Source organism: Oncorhynchus mykiss, unplaced genomic scaffold (assembly GCF_013265735.2).
Source record: "Oncorhynchus mykiss isolate Arlee unplaced genomic scaffold, USDA_OmykA_1.1 un_scaffold_144, whole genome shotgun sequence".
NCBI classification, from domain to species: domain Eukaryota; kingdom Metazoa; phylum Chordata; class Actinopteri; order Salmoniformes; family Salmonidae; genus Oncorhynchus; species Oncorhynchus mykiss.
This window is the reverse complement of record NW_023493665.1, coordinates 1,398,382-1,419,888: the sequence shown is the minus strand read 5'-3', so window position 1 is coordinate 1,419,888 and position 21,507 is coordinate 1,398,382. Positions and strand designations below refer to the sequence as shown.

Sequence of the window (21,507 nt, the reverse complement as noted above, 5' to 3'; positions counted from 1 at the left end):
GACTGGTTAGAGTCATTACCCACCCCACCCCCGTCTCCCTGGGCCTCAGCTAAATGAGAGGACTGGTTAAGAGTCATTACCCACCCCACCCCTGTCTCCCTGGGCCTCAGCTAAATGAGGCCTGGTTAGAGTCATTACCCACCCCACCCCTGTCTCCCTGGGCCTCAGCTAAATGAGGCCTGGTTACAGTCATTACCCACCCCACCCCTGTCTCCCTGGGCCTCGGCTAAATGAGGCCTGGTTAGAGTCATTACCCACCCCACCCCGTCTCCCTGGGCCTCGGCTAAATGAGGCCTGGTTAGATTTGACCAACATGGTGTAAAGTGCATCAACATCAAGGCTGGGTTTGGAATGGGGAACCCACTCATTAAACAGAGGGACAGTCAACAGCAGAGTCTGACCTTTCACCTCCTGTCTGTGGAAACCCTCCAACGATGGGGAGGACTTGGATTTCATCCTGATCAACAAACACACAAGTCAGGTTATACAACACCCTGCAGTACACGCGCACACCACACCCTGCAGTACACGCGCACACCACACCCTGCAGTACTCGCGCACACCACACCCTGCAGTACTCGCGCACACCACACCCTGCAGTACACGCGCACACCACACCCTGCAGTACACGCGCACACCACACCCTGCAGTACACGCGCACACCACACCCTGCAGTACACGCGCACACCACACCCTGCAGTACTCGCACGCACACCACACCCTGCAGTACTCGCACGCACACCACACCCTGCAGTACTCGCACGCACACCACACCCTGCAGTACTCGCACGCACACCACACCCTGCAGTACTCGCACGCACACCACACCCTGCAGTACTCGCACGCACACCACACCCTGCAGTACTCGCACGCACACCACACCCTGCAGTACTCGCACGCACACCACACCCTGCAGTACTCGCACGCACACCACACCCTGCAGTACTCGCACGCACACCACACCCTGCAGTACTCGCACGCACACCACACCCTGCAGTACTCGCACGCACACCACACCCTGCAGTACTCGCACGCACACCACACCCTGCAGTACTCGCACGCACACCACACCCTGCAGTACTCGCACGCACACCACACCATGCAGTACTCACACACACCACACCATGCAGTACTCGCACACACCACACCATGCAGTACTCGCACACACACCACACCATGCAGTACTCGCACACACACCACACCATGCAGTACTCGCACACACGACCACACCCTGCAGTACTCACACACACACACACACACCCTGCAGTACTCGCACACACGACCACACCCTGCAGTACTCACACACACAACACCCTGCAGTACACACATACAAGACCACACCCTACAGTACACACACGACACCCTACAGTACACACGACAACACCCTGCAGTACACACACACACGACAACACCCTGCAGTACACACACACACACACGACAACACCCTGCAGTACACACATACAAGACCACACCCTACAGTACACACACGACACCCTACAGTACACACGACAACACCCTGCAGTACACACACACACGACAACACCCTGCAGTACACACATACAAGACCACACCCTACAGTACACACGACAACACCCTACAGTACACACACGACAACACCCTACAGTACACACACGACAACACCCTGCAGTACACACACACACGACAACACCCTGCAGTACACACACACACGACAACACCCTGCAGTACACACACACACGACAACACCCTGCAGTACACACACACACGACAACACCCTGCAGTACACACACACACGACAACACCCTGCAGTACACACACACACGACAACACCCTGCAGTACACACACACACAACACCCTGCAGTACACACACACACACGACAACACCCTGCAGTACACACACACACACGACAACACCCTGCAGTACACACACACACACGACAACACCCTGCAGTACACACACACACACGACAACACCCTGCAGTACACACACACACACGACAACACCCTGCAGTACACACACACACACGACAACACCCTGCAGTACACACACACACACGACAACACCCTGCAGTACACACACACACACGACAACACCCTGCAGTACACACACACACACGACAACACCCTGCAGTACACACACACACACGACAACACCCTGCAGTACACACACACACACGACAACACCCTGCAGTACACACACACACACGACAACACCCTGCAGTACACACACACACACGACAACACCCTGCAGTACACACACACACACGACAACACCCTGCAGTACACACACACACACGACAACACCCTGCAGTACACACACACACACGACAACACCCTGCAGTACACACACACACGACAACACCCTGCAGTACACACACACACGACAACACCCTGCAGTACACACACACACGACAACACCCTGCAGTACACACACACACGACAACACCCTGCAGTACACACACACACGACAACACCCTGCAGTACACACACACACGACAACACCCTGCAGTACACACACACACGACAACACCCTGCAGTACACACACACACGACAACACCCTGCAGTACACACACACACGACAACACCCTGCAGTACACACACACACGACAACACCCTGCAGTACACACACACACGACAACACCCTGCAGTACACACACACACGACAACACCCTGCAGTACACACACACACGACAACACCCTGCAGTACACACACACACGACAACACCCTGCAGTACACACACACACGACAACACCCTGCAGTACACACACACACGACAACACCCTGCAGTACACACACACACGACAACACCCTGCAGTACACACACACGACAACACCCTGCAGTACACACACACACACGACAACACCCTGCAGTACACACACACACACGACAACACCCTGCAGTACACACACATACAAACACTGAGCACAACTAGTCATACAAATATCACACGATTCATTTACAGTTTGTGATCAAAGGTGCACTCCCAAGCCCCCTAGCTTGGTGAAACCATAGGAGTCTCTAGTACTGACTGACCTGTCAGCTATAGATAGCTGGGTGAAACCATAGGAGTCCCCAGACCTGGAGGCAGAGGCAGCAGAGGGCGAGAGGGCGAGAGGACAGAGGGCAGGGCGAGAGGACAGAGGGCAGGGCGAGAGGGCAGGGCGAGAGGACAGAGGGCAGGGCGAGAGGACAGAGGGCAGGGCGAGAGGACAGAGGGCAGGGCGAGAGGACAGAGGGCAGGGCGAGAGGACAGAGGGCAGGGCGAGAGGACAGAGGGCAGGGCGAGAGGACAGAGGGCAGGGCGAGAGGACAGAGGGCAGGGCGAGAGGACAGAGGGCAGGGCGAGAGGACAGAGGGCAGGGCGAGAGGGCAAGAGGACAGAGGACAGAGGGCGAGAAGGCAAGAGGACAGAGGGCAGGGCGAGAAGGCAAGAGGACAGAGCGAGAAGGCAAGAGGACAGAGCGAGAGGACAGAGCGAGAGGACAGAGCGAGAGGACAGAGCGAGAGGACAGAGCGAGAGGACAGAGCGAGAGGACAGAGCGAGAGGACAGAAGAGTCAATTTGCAGACAGCAGCCAGCTTGTTTGACAGAAACCAGCAAGGTTGTGACTGACTGGTCCACAAATCACCTTGAAATCATAAACTAGTCATTATTTGTAGATAAGTCAATTGACCCACTATTGACCCACAAAGCACTGGGCAGAGGGACGCCTTTAAAACCCATCACCAGAACTAAATAGTAACCAAGGTGTGGTCTTCCTCACCACTTATCTCCTCCTGCCACTTCATCAGTCTCCTCTTCCAGGTTCCTCCCTTCTTGAGGACGAGGCTCCTCCCTTCTTCCCCCGTCAAAAACAACTTCCTTTGGATTGGATTCCACATGGCAACAGCCAATGGCAACAGGGGCCATGGGCTGGCTCAAGACTGGCTGAGGACTGGCAAGGCTAGCGATCCCATTGGTCATCTCTCCTGAGCTCTCCATGTTCGGTGTGGATGATTTGACACAAGGGACTACATATCCCACGATGCATCTGGACGGTAGAGGATCAGGGGTCACCTCAGCCTGCCTGTATCTCTCCGCCCCTGCCTCCTCCTGGGCCTGTTGCCACTCAGCATCCAGCCTCTCCTGGTCCTGACGGTACTTCTCCTGTACAACATCACACAAGACAACTGTCCAATCAGCTTCCTCTGAGACTACGGGTAAGTTTAGCCCAGAATTGGTGCTTTTATCTTAAAACATGAGGCACGAACAGTTCCAATGATAGTAGTTCCACACTGAATCACTGAAGTCAAAGATAAGTGGTATTTGCCCAGTGTGGTTCCAGGCTAAGTGGTATTTGCCCAGTGTGGTTCCAGGCTAAGTGGTATTTGCCCAGTGTGGTTCCAGGCTAAGTGGTATTTGCCCAGTGTGGTTCCAGGCTAAGTGGTATTTACTCAGTGTGGTTCCAGGCTAAGTGTGGCTCCAGGCTAAGTGTGGTTCCAGGCTATGTGGTATTTACTCAGTGTGGTTCCAGGCTAAGTGGTATTTACTCAGTGTGGTTCCAGGCTAAGTGGTATTTGCTCAGTGTGGTTCCAGGCTAAGTGGTATTTGCTCAGTGTGGTTCCAGGCTAAGTGGTATTTACTCAGTGTGGTTCCAGGCTAAGTGGGCTTTGCCCAGTGTGGTTCCAGGCTAAGTGGTATTTGCACAGTGTGATTCCAGGCTAAGTGGTATTTACTCAGTGTGGTTCCAGGCTAAGTTGTATTTGCTCAGTGTGGTTCCAGGCTAAGTGGTATTTAGTCAGTGTGGTTCCAGGCTAAGTGGTATTTAGTCAGTGTGGTTCCAGGCTAAGTGGTATTTGCTCAGTGTGGTTCCAGGCTAAGTGGGCTTTAGTCAGTGTGGTTCCAGGCTAAGTGGTATTTGCTCAGTGTGGTTCCAGGCTAAGTGGGCTTTGCCCAGTGTGGTTCCAGGCTAAGTGGGCTTTGCCCAGTGTGGTTCCAGGCTAAGTGGGATGTATGTCTTCCTGACCTGTAGGAGGCGCTCCTGCTCCTCCTGCCACTTCTCCTGCCTCCTCCTCTCTTCCTCGGGGTCCCAGGACCAACTGGAGGGGGAGGTGCTGAGGGACGGCACCTGGAGCTGGAGGACATCCCAGAATATTACCCTTCAATATTACCCCCCCCCCCCCCCCCCCCCCAATACTCAGTCTCAACACACACACACCCTTAAGAGCCAGTGTTCCCCCCTCTTGTTCCTATGACTTACATCAGATATCGCCGACGCCGATCCTCCTAACAGAGAGAGCGAGAGAGAGAGGGGGGAGAAGGTGTGTTTTAACAGTCAGCCAATGTGAGAATAAATGTTTCCCCAACTGGGCTCACTTATAATATCACCACATTTATCATTCTATTTGTGATTTAATCAGAGCACTGCAAACCAAGCACCCAATAGAGCCTTCTGGATGAATCAGGGAGCACTGCAAACCAAGCACCCAATAGAGCCTTCTGGATGAATCAGGGAGCACTGCAAACCAAGCACCCAATAGAGCCGTCTGGGTGAATCAGGGAGCACTGCAAACCAAGCACCCAATAGAGCCTTCTGAATGAATCAGGGAGCACTGCAAACCAATAGAGCCTTCTGAATGAATCAGGGAGCACTGCAAACCAATAGAGCCTTCTGGATGATCTCAAACCACAGCTCCAATCAGCTGACATTCACACACACTGACTAGGTAGTAATCAACGAATCACAGAGCTGCTTGAGAGTTATGGTCCAGATACTGGAATGTTGTTGCGTTAACTTCAGAGCACTGCACACACACTCACCACACAGGTAGACCATAGAGCTGACTCCTGGTGAGGCTGAGGGGAAAGAGCTGCATTATGACACTACCAGCAGCCAGCTACAGGGACAGACCGGGTAACCAGGAACGGACCGGGTAACCAGGAACGGACCGGGTAACCAGGAACGGACTGGGTAACCAGGAACGGTCCCGTCTCCAGCTATAGATGAGGTATATGTGACCAACAAAACCATCTCTGTATTCCCAGTCATGTGAAATCCATCGATTAGGGCCTAATTCATTTGATTTCCTTATATGAACTAACATCACGAAAATCATTGCGTTTATATTTGTGTTAAATATATATAAATATAAGCAGCAGATTCGAGGACAAACAAGCAATCGCCAGAGTTGATTTAATCTACAAAGCAAATGCATAAACAACAACAACAACAACGAAGCCTGGCGACAGACATTAACATTGACTGTTACCTTCCTGATTAAAGAACTCTGCTCTCCTTTTCTGGGTTTTCAAAACAATCAGATCATGTTCTACACATAGGGGGGGAAACAGGAAGTGTGAAAGAGAAGAGGAAGTGAGAGAGTAACTGAGTTTCCGTAGAGTAACATCCGGGAACTACCAGGAAACTGCAAAAACAAAATCTTGAGTCATTTCAAAAGATACATCGTCTTCAAAGTATTCTTACTCCTGGACTTACTCCACATTGTGTTACAGCCTGAATTCAAAACGGACAAAATAGATCTCACACACACAAACCCCATAATGACAGTGTTTTTAGAATTGGTAAATGTAATGCAGTAATCTCATTTCCGTAAGTATTCACACCCGAGACAGTTCATGTTAGTGTCACCTTTGTTAGCGATTACAACTGTGAGTAAGAGATTTACACACCTGGATTTCACAATATATATGTACATTATTTAAATTCAAGCTGGTTGTTGATCATTGCTAGACAATCATTTAAGTCTTGCCATATATTTTCCAGCTGATTTAAGTCAAAACTTTAAGCTAGTCCGGAACATTCCGTCTTGGTAAGCAACTCCAGTCTACATTTGGCCTTTGGTTATTGTCATTTGGAAAATTGTTCCTCTCCCAGTGGAAGCAGACGATCAGCTTTCCTTCTCGGATTTTGCCTGTGCTTAGCGCCATTCTGTTTCTTTTTATTAAAAAAATAAGAAAAGCCCTTGCTGATGACAAGCATACCCATAACATGATGCAGCCCCCTCTATGCTTGAACATATGGAGAGCGTAAGTCTGATGTGTCCCAAACGTAACTTTGTATTCAGGACAATAAATTCATTATTTGTCGTCACATTTTTGTTGCATGTTTTAGATTCTATACAGACTTCCTTCTCTTCACTCCTTAATTTACTGTCGGTTAGTATTGTGGAGTAACAACCATGTTGATCCATCCTCATTTACTGTAGGTTAGTATTGTGGAGTAACAACCATGTTGATCCATCCACGGTTGTCTCCTTTCACAGCCATTAAACTCTGTAACTGTTTTAAAGTCACCGTTGGCCTCATGGTTAAATCCCTGAGCAGTTTCCTTCCTCTCCGGCAACTGAGTTAGGAAGGACGCCTGTATCTTTGTAGTGACTGGGTGTATTGATACACCATCCAACGTGTAATGAATAACTTCACCTCAAAGGGATATTCAATGTCTGCTTTTTTATTTATTTTTACCCATCTACCAATAGGTGCCCTTTTTTGCAAGGCATTGGAAAACCTTCCTGGTCTTTGTGGTTGAATCTGTGTTTGAAATGTACTGTTTAACCGAGGGACCAGAATAGTATGAGCGGGGTACAGAGAGGTGGTGATTATTTATTTTTTTTTATGTTAAAAAAACACTATAAATCGCACATAGTGCGAGAATATTTTTGCTCCTGAACTTAATTTAGGCCATAACAAAAGGACTGAATAGTTATTGACCAAAGTCACTTCAGCAATTCATTTATTTTATGAATTTCAACAAAAAATCTCATTACATAATTACACCGACATTATGGGGTATTGTGTAGGCCAGTGACATAAAACCTCTATTTTATACATTTTAAATTCAGACTAACAAAATGTGGACAAAGTCAAGGGGTGTGAATACTTCCTGAAGGCACTGTCAAGTCCCAGTCAATTCATTCATTACCTTTACTTCTGATAGTCAGGGGATCGTCCTGAAAACCTCCCTTACTGCTCTTAGAGGTCAGCACCTAAGAAGGGAAAGACACAAAGAGATTTACTAACCTGTTTCCTTCATCACTCAAATCATGTCAGTAAACGCGTTAGAGATGTCAACACTGATCGTATGAAAAAGTAGTGTCACACATTGACCTCTTGTCCGTTGATCTGGGCCAGTTTCATCATCGTTGCATCTCTGCTGGTGTCAGTTGGACCTGTAAGTGTCAGAGCACCACTGGTCAGATGGATGATCGAGGCCCGGTTCCACAGGGCCTCTGACCCAGTCCGTCACAACACAGGCCCGGTCCCACAGGGCCTCTGACCCAGTCCGTCACAACACAGGCCCGGTCCCACAGGGCCTCTGACCCAGTCCGTCACAACACAGGCCCGGTCCCACAGGGCCTCTGACCCAGTCAGTCACAACACAGGCCCGGTCCCACAGGGCCTCTGACCCAGTCCGTCACAACACAGGCCCGGTCCCACAGGGCCTCTGACCCAGTCCGTCACAACACAGGCCCGGTCCCACAGGGCCTCTGACCCAGTCCGTCACAACACAGGCCCGGTCCCACAGGGCCTCTGACCCAGTCAGTCACAACACAGGCCCGGTCCCACAGGGCCTCTGACCCAGTCCGTCACAACACAGGCCCGGTCCCACAGGGCCTCTGACCCAGTCAGTCACAACACAGGCCCGGTCCCACAGGGCCTCTGACCCAGTCCGTCACAACACAGGCCCGGTCCCACAGGGCCGCTGACCCGGTCCGTCACAACACAGGCCCGGTCCCACAGGGGCATCTGACCCAGTCCGTCACAACACAGGCCCGGTCCCACAGGGGCATCTGACCCAGTCCGTCACAACACAGGCCCGGTCCCACAGGGCCTCTGACCCAGTCCGTCACAACACAGGCCCGGTCCCACAGGGTTTACAAACATTGATTCACAAAATCAGTAAACACTACAGGACGGAAAGTGGTGAGGGACAGACAGAGTTCCCAGCAGGTCAGGGGGGGGGGGGAAGTGGTGAGGGACAAACAAAGCTCCCAGCAGGTCGGGGGGGGGGGGGGGGGGGGGGGAGAAGTGGTGAGGGACAAACAAAGCTCCCAGCAGGTCAGGAGGGGGGGGGAGAAGTGGTGAGGGACAAACAAAGCTCCCAGCAGGTCAGGGGGGGGGGGGGGGGAGAAGTGGTGAGGGACAAACAAAGCTCCCAGCAGGTCAGGGGGGGAAGTGGTGAGGGACAAACAAAGCTCCCAGCAGGTCAGTGGAGGGAGAAGTGGTGAGGGACAAACAAAGCTCCCAACAGGTCAGTGGAGGGAGAAGTGGTGAGGGACAAACAAAGCTCCCAGCAGGTCAGGGGGGGAAGTGGTGAGGGACAGACAGAGCTCCCAGCAGGTCAGGGGGGGGGGGAAGTGGTGAGGGACAAACAAAGCTCCCAACAGGTCAGGGGGGGGAAGAAGTGGTGAGGGACAAACAAAGCTCCCAGCAGGTCAGGGGGGGAAGTGGTGAGGGACAGACAGAGCTCCCAGCAGGTCAGGGGGGGAAGTGGTGAGGGACAGACAGAGCTCCCAGCAGGTCAGGGGGAAGTCTCTTTCGCACACCGTTGTTACCATAGCGCTGTACATCCATGGTGAGACTGCCTTTCTGCAGGGCAGAGGTCATCATGCCCTTCCACTGGCTGTGGCTCATCTCTGCCACCCTGTGCCCACCAACAGACACTATCTCATCACCTGCACGGAGCTGGCACAACTCTGCAGGACTACCTGGAGGGAGAGGAGAGGCTTTCACTATGTTGAGGCAAGCTACAGGCCAGCAGGAGAGAGAGAGAGAGAGAGAGGAGCTACAGGACAGCAGGAGAGAGAGAGAGAGAGAGAGGAGCTACAGGACAGCAGGAGAGAGAGAGAGAGGAGCTACAGGACAGCAGGAGAGAGAGAGAGAGAGGAGCTACAGGACAGCAGGAGAGAGAGAGAGAGAGGAGCTACAGGACAGCAGGAGAGAGAGAGAGAGAGGAGCTACAGGACAGCAGGAGAGAGAGAGAGAGGAGCTACAGGACAGCAGGAGAGAGAGAGAGAGGAGCTACAGGACAGCAGGAGAGAGAGAGAGAGGAGCTACAGGACAGCAGGAGAGAGAGAGAGAGAGGAGCTACAGGACAGCAGGAGAGAGAGAGAGAGAGGAGCTACAGGACAGCAGGAGAGAGAGAGAGGAGCTACAGGACAGCAGGAGAGAGAGAGAGGAGCTACAGGACAGCAGGAGAGAGAGAGAGGAGCTACAGGACAGCAGGAGAGAGAGAGAGGAGCTACAGGACAGCAGGAGAGAGAGAGAGGAGTTACAGGACAGCAGGAGAGAGAGAGATGAGTTACAGGACAGCAGGAGAGAGAGAGATGAGCTACAGGACAGCAGGAGAGAGAGAGAGGAGCTACAGGACAGCAGGAGAGAGAGAGAGGAGCTACAGGACAGCAGGAGAGAGAGAGAGGAGCTACAGGACAGCAGGAGAGAGAGAGAGAGGAGCTACAGGACAGTAGTAGATGGTATTTCCAGTCACACCTGACCGACCCAGAGGAACAGGATAAGGTTATAGATCTCCTGAGTACAGATATCCAGAGTGGTTCTGACTAGGTCTCTGTTGCAGGGTAAGTCACACCTCTCACAGGTCTGTTTAAACATTAATGAATATCTCCCTGTACTGTAGGTAATGGACATCGGTGGAACAACCACTGTGTCATTACTAACGACCCAGCCACGGTCAATTCAACCGTTTCTAGCACCAAGACACCTTTAGACTAAAACATATCCCCCAAAAAAAGATATTAATCTGTTTGTTCAAACTTCTATTCATCCATTACTTACTGCTGTTGCTACATTTCTGTTGACATCTTACCTACTTTGGTAAACTCTTATTGGATTACAACCAATGCTAACAACAACACGGTACACAGGATATAGGTGTCCCCATCCATTCCTGAAGGAGGGGAGAGGTGAAGTCAACGCTCACCTGGTTGGATGCCTCCGACTCTTGCTCCTGTCGAGTCCCAGTGAGTGTTGAAACCAAAGTGTGGTCGACTGTTAATCTTCAAGGTAAGACTCACCCTGTCACTGTGACGTACCTGAGGAGGAGACGCAAGGTGAAGGTGACACCTGGAGATTCGATGTGCCACGAAACCAGACCCCCCCCCACACACACACACAGGTTTAACCCTGCGCCCCCCCCAGCAGCCCACACACAAAGGCAGGTTCAAAGTCCTACAATTGAGAAGTTCCAAGATGGCTACTCAATGGCTTCAATAAAGCACCCCAGTCAGCCAGCTATGGTTTATACACATCGTTGTAGTACTCCAAGATGGCGCAGCAGTCAGACGTCTGTCTTGTCACGTGTAGATATCTTTGTTTCCTTCATAAATAATTTAATATTTTTTACCTCAATTTTAACATTCTCCTGAAACCCACCTCCTCACCCAATGTGGTATGGATCTACTATTTTCTATAGAACCCACAACAGACGCTGGCCAGCTAACTAGTTACTAGCTAGTAGTCAGTTAGCCACTGCTAGCTGTCATCAGCTAACCTCAGCCCGGTCAACTACTGCCAATCTGCACAGCGCGATTCAACCCAGAGCATATCGGGACCGCTTCCTCTCTACCACATCTCCGGATTCCTACCGCAAGCTCTGAACTTTTTCACCTGGATTATCGCAGCTAGCTAGCTGCTATCCGAATGGCTACTCCAGGCTAACGTCTCTGTCCGGAAGCAAACACCAGTTAGCCTAGCCTCGTGCTACGCCCATCTCTCGGCTAGCTGAAGAGGTCCATCAGTCAATTTCTTGGGCTACAATACCCATTTTGCCAATTGGCCTGGACCCCTTTTACTACACGGAGCCCTGCCAATCCATCCCGACTGGTCTGCCGATGTAACCGTCCGAGGAGGCTACAACAGACCCTCCCGTCGCGACATCCCCCTAAGGCCCTTCAGCTAACCCCGGCCCGCTAGCTGTCTGAATCACCGTGCCGACAGCTCGCCTAGCTACTCACTGGACCCTATGATCACTCTCACTCGGCTACTCATGCCACTCCCTAATGTCAATATGCCTTTTCCCATTGCTGTTTTGGTTAGTGATTGTTTTCTTATTTCACTGTAGAGCCTCCAGCCCTGCTCAATATGCCTTAGAACAAAAGGGCTAGCTATCTCCCACCTGGTTTAAATGGTGTCTCTAGAGACACAACCTCACTCATCATCACACAATGCCTAGGTTTACCTCCACTGTATTCACATCCTTGTCTGTACATTATGCCTTGAATCTATTCTTCAGCTCCCAGAAACCTGCTCCTTTCACTCTCTGTTCCGAACACACTAGACGACCAGTTCTTATAGCCTTTAGCCATACCCTACTCCTCCTCTAGTGATGTAGAGGTTAACCCAGGCCCTATAGCCCCTAGCTCCACTCCCATTCCCCAGGTGCTCTCATCTGTTGACTTCTGTAACCGTAAAAGCCTTGGTTTCATGCATGTTAACATCAGAAGCCTCCTCCCTAAGTTTGTTTTATTCGCTGCTTCAGCACTCTGCCAACCCTGATGTCAATCTGGCTTAGGAAGACAAAACCCCTGAAATTTCCATCCCTAACTATAACATTTTCCGACAAGATAGAACTGCCAAAGGGGGCGGAGTTGCAACCTACTGCAGATGTAGCCTAGAGTTCTGTCATGCTATCCAGGTCTGTGCCCAAATAATTCAAGCCTCTACTTTTAAAAATCCACCTTTTCAGAAACCAGTCTCTCACCGTTGCTGCTTGCTATATAGACCACCTTCTGCCCCCAGCTGTGCTCTGGACACCATTATGTGAATTGATTTCCCCCCCATCTATCTTCAGAGCTCGTACTGTTAGGTGACCTAAACTGGGACATGCTCAACACCCCCCGGCCGTCCTGCAATCTAAACTAGATACCCTCTTACACAAATTATCAATTAACCTACAAGGTGCAACCCCAAATCCGTAAACACAGGCACCCTCATATATATCCTGACCAACCTGCTCTCTAAATACACCTGTCTTCAACCAGGATCTCAGTGACCACTGCCTCATTGCCTGCGTCTGTAATGGGTCTGTAGTCAAGCGACTCATCACTGTCAAAAGCTCCCTGAAACACTTCTGCGAGCAGGTTTTTCTAATCGACCTGGCCCGGATCTCCTGTAAGGATATTGACCTCAACCCGTCAGTAGAGGATACCTGGTTATTCTTTAAAAATACTTTCCTCGCCAACTTAAATAAGCATGCCCCATTCAAAAAATGTAAAACTAGGAACAGATATATCCCTTGGTTCACTCCAGACCTGACTGCCCTTGACCAGCACAAAAACATCCTGTGCCGTACTGCATTAGCATCGAATAGCCCCCGTGATATACAACTTTTCATGGAAGTTCGGAACCAATATACACAGGCAGTTAGGAAAGCAAAGGCTAGCTTTTAACAGAAATTAGCATCCTGTAGCACAAACTCTGAAAAGGGTTCAGGGGAACCTAAAATCCATGCAGCTGCCCACTGCACTGAGGCTAGGAAAGACAGTCACCGCCGATAACACTACGATAGAGAATTTCAATAAGCATTTTTCTATGGCTGGCCATGCTTTCCACCTGGCTACCCCTAAACCGGTCAACAGCTCTACATCCCCCACAGCAACTAGCCCAAGCCTCGATATCATAACCGCCATCGATAAGAGAACTGTGCAGCCGTATTCATTGACCTGGCCAAGGCTTTCGACTCTGTCAATCACCACATTCTTATTGGCAGACTCAACAGCCCTGGTTTCTCAAATGACTGCCTCGCCTGGTTCACCAACTACTTCTCTGATAGAGTTCAATGTGTCAAATCGGAGGGTCTGTTGTCCGGACCTCTGGCAGTCTGTATGGGGGTGCCACAGGGTTCAATTCTCGGGCCGACTCTCTTCTCTGTATATATCAATGATGTCGCTCTTGCTGCTGGTTATTCTCTGATCCACCTTGACTCAGACGACAACATTCTGTATACTTCCGGCCCTTCGTTGGACACTTAACTAACCTCCAGACGAGCTTCAATGCCATACAACTCTCCTTCCGTGGCCTCCAACTGCTCTTAAATGCAAGTAAAACTAAATGCATGCTCTTCAACCGATCGCTGCCCGCCCGTCTAGCATCACTACTCTGGACGGTTTACTTAGAATATGTCTACAAATATTTGTCTACCAAATACCAACTACAAATACCTAGATGTCTGGTTAGACTAAACTCTCCTTCCAGATTCACATTAAACATCTCCAATCCAAAATTAAATCTAGAACCGGCTTCCTATATCGCAACAAAGCGTCCTTCACTCATGCTGCCAAACATACCCTCGTACAACTGACTATCCTACCAATCCTTGACTTCGTTGATGTCATTTACAAAAGTCTCCAACACTCTAGTCAGCAGATTGGATGCAGTCGTTCACAGTGCCATCCGTTTTGTCACCAAAGCCCCATATAGTACTACACACCACTGCACCACTCGCAGTACTACACACCACTGCGACCTGTACGCTCTCGTTGGCAGGCCCTCGCTACATATTTGTCACCAAACCCACTTGCTCCAGGTCATCTATAAGTCTATGCTAGGTAAAGCCCTGCCTTATCTCAGCTCACTGGTCACCATAGCAGCAACCACCCATAGCACGCACTCCAGCAGGTGTATCTCACTGGTCATTCCCAAAGCCAATTCCTCCTTTGGCCGCCTTTCCTTCCAGTTCTCTGCTGCCAATGACTGGAACGAACTGCAAAAATCATTGAAGCTGGAGACTCATATCTCCCTCACTAACTTTAAGCATCAGCTGTCAGAGCAGCTCACCTCTACACAGCCAATCTGTAAATAGCCCAACCAACTACCTCATCCCCAAATTGTTATTATGCTCCTTTGCACCCCAGTATCTCTACTTGCACATTTATCTTCTGCAACATCTACCGCTCCAGTGTAATTGCTATATTGTAATTTTTTTACCACAATGGCCTCCTCATTGCCTTCCCTCCCTTGTCCTACCTCATGTGCAAACACTGACTTTCCTATTGTGTTATTGACTGTTTGTTTACTCCATGTGTAACTCTGTTGTTATTGACTGTTTGTTTACTCCATGTGTAACTCTGTTGTTATTGACTGTTTGTTTACTCCATGTGTAACTCTGTTGTTATTGACTGTTTGTTTACTCCATGTGTAACTCTGTTGTTATTGACTGTTTGTTTACTCCATGTGTAACTCTGTTGTGTCACACTGCTTTTCTTTATCTGGGCCAGGTCGCAGTTGTAAATGAGAACTTGTTCTCAACTGGCCTACCTGGTTAAATAAAGGTGTTCTCAACTAGCCTACCTGGTTAAATAAAGGTGTTCTCAACTGGCCTACCTGGTTAAATAAAGGTGTTCTCAACTAGCCTACCTGGGTTAAATAAAGGTGTTCTCAACTAGCCTACCTGGTTAAATAAAGGCGTTCTCAACTGGCCGACCTGGTTAAATAAAGGTGTTCTCTACTAGCCTACCTGGGTTAAATAAAGGTGTTCTCAACTGGCCTACCTGGTTAAATACAGGTGAAATAAACAGTTGGGTGAAACCCCGGCCCTAATTAAGACAGTCCAGGTACAGATGATGTGATTCACAAGGTGTTGAGCTCACCTGGGCAGAGCCATTCTGTCTGACTGAGACAGGGAGGCTGGGCCGGAGAGAAGGGGGTAAGGGTTTGGGGTGGGTGGCAGGTCCAGGAACCCCTCTGGTCTTCAGGATGGAGGGCTGGGTCTGACTCCCACCCTCCTCTACTTCCTGGTTCACACTGCTCTGATTGGCTGTGGCCCAGGGCTGAGCCCTGACAGCGACCTCCGAGATAGTGACCATTTTCTGGGGGCGGGTGGGAGCAGTCTTGGTGGGGAGCAGGGAACCGTTTCCATTTTCATTCAGCAGAGAGTTCTCCAACTGTAGGTAGAAGACAGGGCAGAGTTCTACAGGGTCAGTCATAGTAGTATGATAGGTGTTGTTTTACAGGGTCAGTCATAGTAGTATGATGGGTGCAGTGTAATGTGTTGTTTCCCTGGAGAAAATGAGGATGAAGTGCTTTGCTCAAGGGCACATTCTTCACCTTGTCTGCTCGGGTATTGAAACCAGTGACCTTTCAGGTTAGCGGCCCAACACTAACCGCTAGGCTACCTGCGGCCCTATATAGGGAACAGGGTGCTGGCCCAACGCTCTAACCACTAGGCTACCTGCCGGCCCTATATAGGGAACAGGCTGCTGGCCCAACGCTCTAACCACTAGGCTACCTGCCGCCCTATATAGGGAAATATGGTGCTGGCCCAAAGCTCTAACCACTAGGCTACCTGCCGCCCTATATAGGGAAATAGGGTGCTGGCCCAAAGCTCTAACCACTAGGCTACCTGCCGGCCCTATATAGGGAACAGGGTGCTGGCCCAACGCTCTAACCACTAGGCTACCTGCCGGCCCTATATAGGGAACAGGTTGCTGGCAAAACGCTCTAACCACTAGGCTACCTGCCACCCTATATAGGGAATAGGGTGCCATTGGGCATCAGGCTGGGCAGTGAGTCAGCCAGCAGTCTCCTGTTATACTACTGCATTATTCATAGGAGATGGAAGAGGATCAGGAAGCACACGGTAACAAGACCACACACACACCTCTCCCTCCACATACTACCAAGGAGGACTACAAGTACCAAGACCACCCACACACAGACATCTCCCTCCAAATACTACCAAGGAGAACTACAAGTACCAAGACCACCCACCCACATTTATTTAGATACAGTGAAGACGGGAGCATCCAATCACAAGAGATGTAGTGTACAACTGTTGAAATAATACTGAAACACTGTACAAATGAAGGGGGCATTAGTCACACAGAGAGAAACAGAGGGAGAGACACGGGGGGGGGGGGGACAGAGAGACGGAGGAACAGAGACGGAGGCATTCCTCACATTGTAGAGCCTGGGTAGCGAGGACACTCTGGAGGACTTGGCTCCAAACGGTCGGGGGGTGAAGCCGGCAGAGAGGCAGGACAAAGAGCCCTCAGACCGGCGGTATCCCCTGGGGAGAGAGGCAGATCCTCTTCCTCTTCCTCCCGGAGCCCTGGAACTGTACCTGTAGAGGGGAAGCTCCTGCTGCTGGGGAGCTGAGACATGACCCGGGGCTCCCACCGAGGTCAGGGACTCTACAGTAGAGAGGAGGGCTTGGTCTGGGATGTCCATGGAGGCAGAGGGGTTGTGGGAGCCGGTACCGCTGGTTAGGTTAGAGCCGGTACCGCTGGTTAGGTTAGAGCCGGTACCGTTCACCGGGTCAGAGGTAGTTAGAGAAGAACTGGTACCAGTAGTAAGACTGGAGCTAGATCCAGGGAGGGTCGTCGGGATCCCATTTGAGAGCAAGGAGACGTTGTGGTCTCGTCCAGTGGAGATGAAGAGAGCTGGGCTAGAGATGGTCTGGGAGGAGATGGGAGAGGCAGAGTTGGGGAAAGTGGCTAATCCTCCAGCTCCGTCTGGCTCCACCGGTGTGTGACGCCTCCCCTCTAGGACGAGGGGCTCTGATTGGGGCACGGCTCCGGGTCCCTGGAGGGTCACACTGGGGGCGGTGAAGGGTTCCGACGCTCCGGGGCTGTAGGGTGACTCCACGGAGGAGCTGAGGGCCAGCGGAGCTCTGGTGTGGGGTCGGAGCTCCAGGGAACCCTCACTTACCGAGGTGGGGGCTCTGGTGTGGGGTCGGAGCACCAGGGAACCCTCCATGAACGAGGTGGACGGAGAGACCTTGTGGCCATTGCTGCATAGGGACTCCTCATCCTCTTCCCTGTGATACCAGATGAAGAGAGGAAACATATGAATAGTGATGTTCATGTCACAGCAGAATGGGCAGGCAGGCATCCACACACACAGACACACACAGGTACTACTCTAAAGTTATTTATTTAAGTCTGTCTTCCATGTCCGTCCCCTTTACCTGTCCTCCTGCAGACTATTGAATGTCCCGACTGTACCGACCCCTGCGTTGGCCATCAGGACGATGTTGTCCCTCTCCTGCATCTTCCTCCGCAGGTCACAGTTAGACCTGTGCCGCCGGAGCTTCCACTTGGTCAGGTCCTGACAGGAGGTAGTGGGGGTAACACTTAAAACAAGATGAATCACGACGGAGACAAGAACTGCTGTTGAATTCATTTGTAGTGGCAACAATTAACCCAGTGAAGACCTCCGGGGAGTGTGGTTTTTAAACAACACTTTTAAGATGTCAGGGTGATTTGACAGAGTCATAGGTTGGGGCACAAAGAGATCACCGATTGTAGAATTTCAGTCAGATGAGAAATGGGTCAGGAGAGTAGTTAGACTGGTCAGGATGGGACAGGTAATGGATGCCTGTGTGTGTGGACTCACATTGTGCCACTTGGCCTCACTCTCATGGACCCGGGCTCTGACCATCTGCAGCTGGTCTTGGCTCACGGCGCTGGGGCTCAGCTCCATGCCACCCTCAGAAACCTGGCGCACCACTTGCGTGGGCGACGGGAACCGCCTGATGTCATTCAACGATTTGCTCCTGTTGTCGTGAAGAGAGCAAAGGAAACGAGAGAGAGAAGTGAAAGACAAACGAGAGAGAACACTGCAGATAGTATATTACAATGAAATCCTGATCACTGTCCAACATTCCACCAAGCCAAGCCAGCAGACTGAGCCAAACCAAGCCAAGCCAGCAGACTGAGCCAAACCAAGCCAGCCAGCAGACTGAGCCAAACCAAACCAGCCAGCAGACTGAGCCAAACCAAACCAGCCAGCAGACTGAGCCAAACCAAACCAAACCAGCCAGCAGACTGAGCCAAACCAAGCCAAGCCAGCAGACTGAGCCAAACCAAACCAGCCAGCAGACTGAGCCAAACCAAACCAAACCAGCCAGCAGACTGAGCCAAACCAAGCCAGCAGACTGAGCCAAACCAAGCCAGCCAGCAGACTGAGCCAAACCAAACCAAGTACTTCAACTCAAGTAGTATCTTACTGGATTACTTTCACTTGAGTCATTTTCAATTAAGGTATCTTCAGTTTTACTCAAGTATGAAAATTAAGTACTTCATCCAGCAGGGGGCGCTAAGCCAAGCGGGGTGGGGGGGCATATAGCCAAGCCAGCCCAGCAAGGGAGGGGGGGGACACTAAAGCCAAGCGAGTCCAGCAGGGGAGGGGGGGCGCTAAAGCCAAGCGAGCCCAGCTGGGGAGGGGGGGCACTAAAGCCAAGCGAGCCCAGCTGGGGAGGGTGCGCTAAAGCCCAGCGGGGTGGGGGGGGGGGGGGGGGGCGCCATAGAGCCAAGCGAGCGCCGTTAACTCACCATATCCATCCTGGGTTTACCTCCAAGTTTCTACAGGAACCAGAGAAAGACCAGACCACTGTACACTCAGATACATGACATTTAGCAGATCCATTTATTCAAATCACCTCACTATTTTTATTTAACCAGGTAGGCTAGTTGAGAACAAGTTATCTTGACGCAGTTGCAAATGAGAAAGCAAAGCAGTTCAACATATACAGAGTTACACAGAGAAAACATACAATAGAAAAATAAATAATTGATGCTTACATTATTTTTTCTTCATCTCCAGTACTGGTGATACCAACGGTAACTGAACCCACAGCCCTGGTATTGCAGTACTGGTGATACCAACGGTAACTGAACCCACAGCCCTGGTATTGCAGTACTGGTGATACCAACGGTACCTGAACCCACAGCCCTGGTATTGCCAAGTGCCATGGTCTACCAACTGAGCCACACACAACCACGTGATATACCCGCTCTCTAGAACCCCACTGCAGAAGACCGTAGCAGTGAACACTAGTGTCACCACGATCCCAGGTTCAGTATCCCGATAGCAGATACCATGACAACATCTGCCAAAGTCACAGAAAGTCACTCGATCCAGAGTGGAGTTAAATATCATTAAAATCAAAACATTGTAATGCGTGCATTAAAACAAGCAATTTGACTTTAGTAACTTAATAAAATACATACAAATGTAAAATTTATTTTTAAAGTAAATCTCCATGGAAACATCTTGCTTTACCCAGTTTCACCCAGGTCTAGTCACAATACAGGGGAATAGATATTCAACAGGAGTGTGTGCATTGAGTTACTGAGCTTGTTTTGGCCGATTTCATGAGACTACAGTTTCCTCTTCCATTTAGGACTTTTATTGTACTGATCAACATTTGCATTTAAGAAGCAATATATATTTTAATGAAAGTGAGACCTATGACCTCATTCACACAGAGTCACAGCCTTCAGTAATGATGATCTTGACTGAGAGACATTGTGACTATCAGCTTTGTAAAATCAGCAATATTTTGAATTATGGTTTGCATATTATAACAGACAAGGTACGGTAGTGAATTGATGTTGGTTTCAGCTGTAAGCTAGCAAGGAAAGTTAGCCTACAAAGCTATCGATACCTTACTGCATTGGAAAGTGTTCTAGACATTGTTTTGCGAACATGAAACGGTTTCAACATCTCTACACGGCCGTGTTGAATTATTCAAGTGTACTTCTGTGCAGGACAAGTGGTGGTGCAGTCCAGACTCAGTGGTTCCTCAGGACAGACTAGTCAGTATGAGAGGGGAGATAACATGACAGTCCAGACTCCCAGTGGTTCCTCATTCCAGACTAGAGTCAGTATGAGAGAGGTTCCTCAGGACAGACTCCCAGAGGTTCCTCAGGACAGACTCCCAGAGGTTCCTCAGGACAGACTCCCAGAGGTTCCTCAGGACAGACTCCCAGAGGTTCCTCAGGACAGACTCCCAGAGGTTCCTCAGGACAGACTCCCAGAGGTTCCTCAGGACAGACTCCCAGAGGTTCCTCAGGACAGACTCCCAGAGGTTCCTCAGGACAGGCTCCCAGAGGTTCCTCAGGACAGGCTCCCAGAGGTTCCTCAGGACAGGCTCCCAGAGGTTCCTCAGGACAGGCTCCCAGAGGTTCCTCAGGACAGGCTCCCAGAGGTTCCTCAGGACAGGCTCCCAGAGGTTCCTCAGGACAGACTAGCGCTAACAATGAGGAAGTGGAGCAATGCCGGGACTCGCTATGAGGGGACATCGGCTGCGCTGATAGACGTCAGACACATTTGATAGAAATACCGAAACTAACTAATTCTAGTACCGAACACATTTTTCATGTTCTAGTAATTTTTTTAAAAACATACCGAAGTTTCAGTATACCGTGCAGCACTAGTGAAAGCTCTAGTAACAACAAGGACAACGTCCAAACCATCCCTATTCACACCGGGCCGCGACCGACGCAGATCAGCAAGGACAACGTCCAAACCATTCATATTACACGCGGCCGTGACCGACGCTGAACATTCATCACAATAACGCCAAATACTTTTTTTTTTTTTAAAGACCATGTTGTTTTATTGACCCACTGTTACATTGTTAGTTTGGTACATCACAGTTCAAATCTGAAACCCCATTTGATTTTCTTGGAGACTTCTTTTGACCAGAAGCCATTATGAATAGGATACAAGTCCAACGCTCTAACCACTAGGCTACCCTGCCGACCCGATGCCGTGTGTGTGTGTGT

General features: G+C 50.4%; 1 protein-coding gene across 9 annotated transcripts in view; it reads right to left on the bottom strand.

The window, feature by feature from the left end:
• Nucleotides 1-21,507, bottom strand: part of lmo7b (LIM domain 7b) — a 47,616-nt gene that overhangs the window by 7,995 nt on the left and 18,114 nt on the right. For 5 of the 9 annotated variants that reach the window (XM_036972360.1, XM_036972365.1, XM_036972366.1 and 2 more), the window contains exons 10-22: nucleotides 18,332-18,491; nucleotides 17,904-18,043; nucleotides 16,895-17,753; nucleotides 15,586-15,879; nucleotides 10,920-11,031; nucleotides 9,529-9,690; nucleotides 8,084-8,151; nucleotides 7,905-7,968; nucleotides 5,223-5,248; nucleotides 4,989-5,096; nucleotides 3,747-4,129; nucleotides 3,017-3,061; nucleotides 402-457 (exon numbers count right to left, since the gene is read on the bottom strand). In XM_036972360.1, the coding sequence (XP_036828255.1) occupies nucleotides 402-457; nucleotides 3,017-3,061; nucleotides 3,747-4,129; nucleotides 4,989-5,096; nucleotides 5,223-5,248; nucleotides 7,905-7,968; nucleotides 8,084-8,151; nucleotides 9,529-9,690; nucleotides 10,920-11,031; nucleotides 15,586-15,879; nucleotides 16,895-17,753; nucleotides 17,904-18,043; nucleotides 18,332-18,491 (2,477 nt within the window). The remainder of the gene's footprint in view (nucleotides 1-401; nucleotides 458-3,016; nucleotides 3,062-3,746; nucleotides 4,130-4,988; nucleotides 5,097-5,222; nucleotides 5,249-7,904; nucleotides 7,969-8,083; nucleotides 8,152-9,528; nucleotides 9,691-10,919; nucleotides 11,032-15,585; nucleotides 15,880-16,894; nucleotides 17,754-17,903; nucleotides 18,044-18,331; nucleotides 18,492-21,507) is intronic. The other 4 variants (XM_036972367.1, XM_036972363.1, XM_036972362.1 and 1 more) reach the window with 4 other exon arrangements.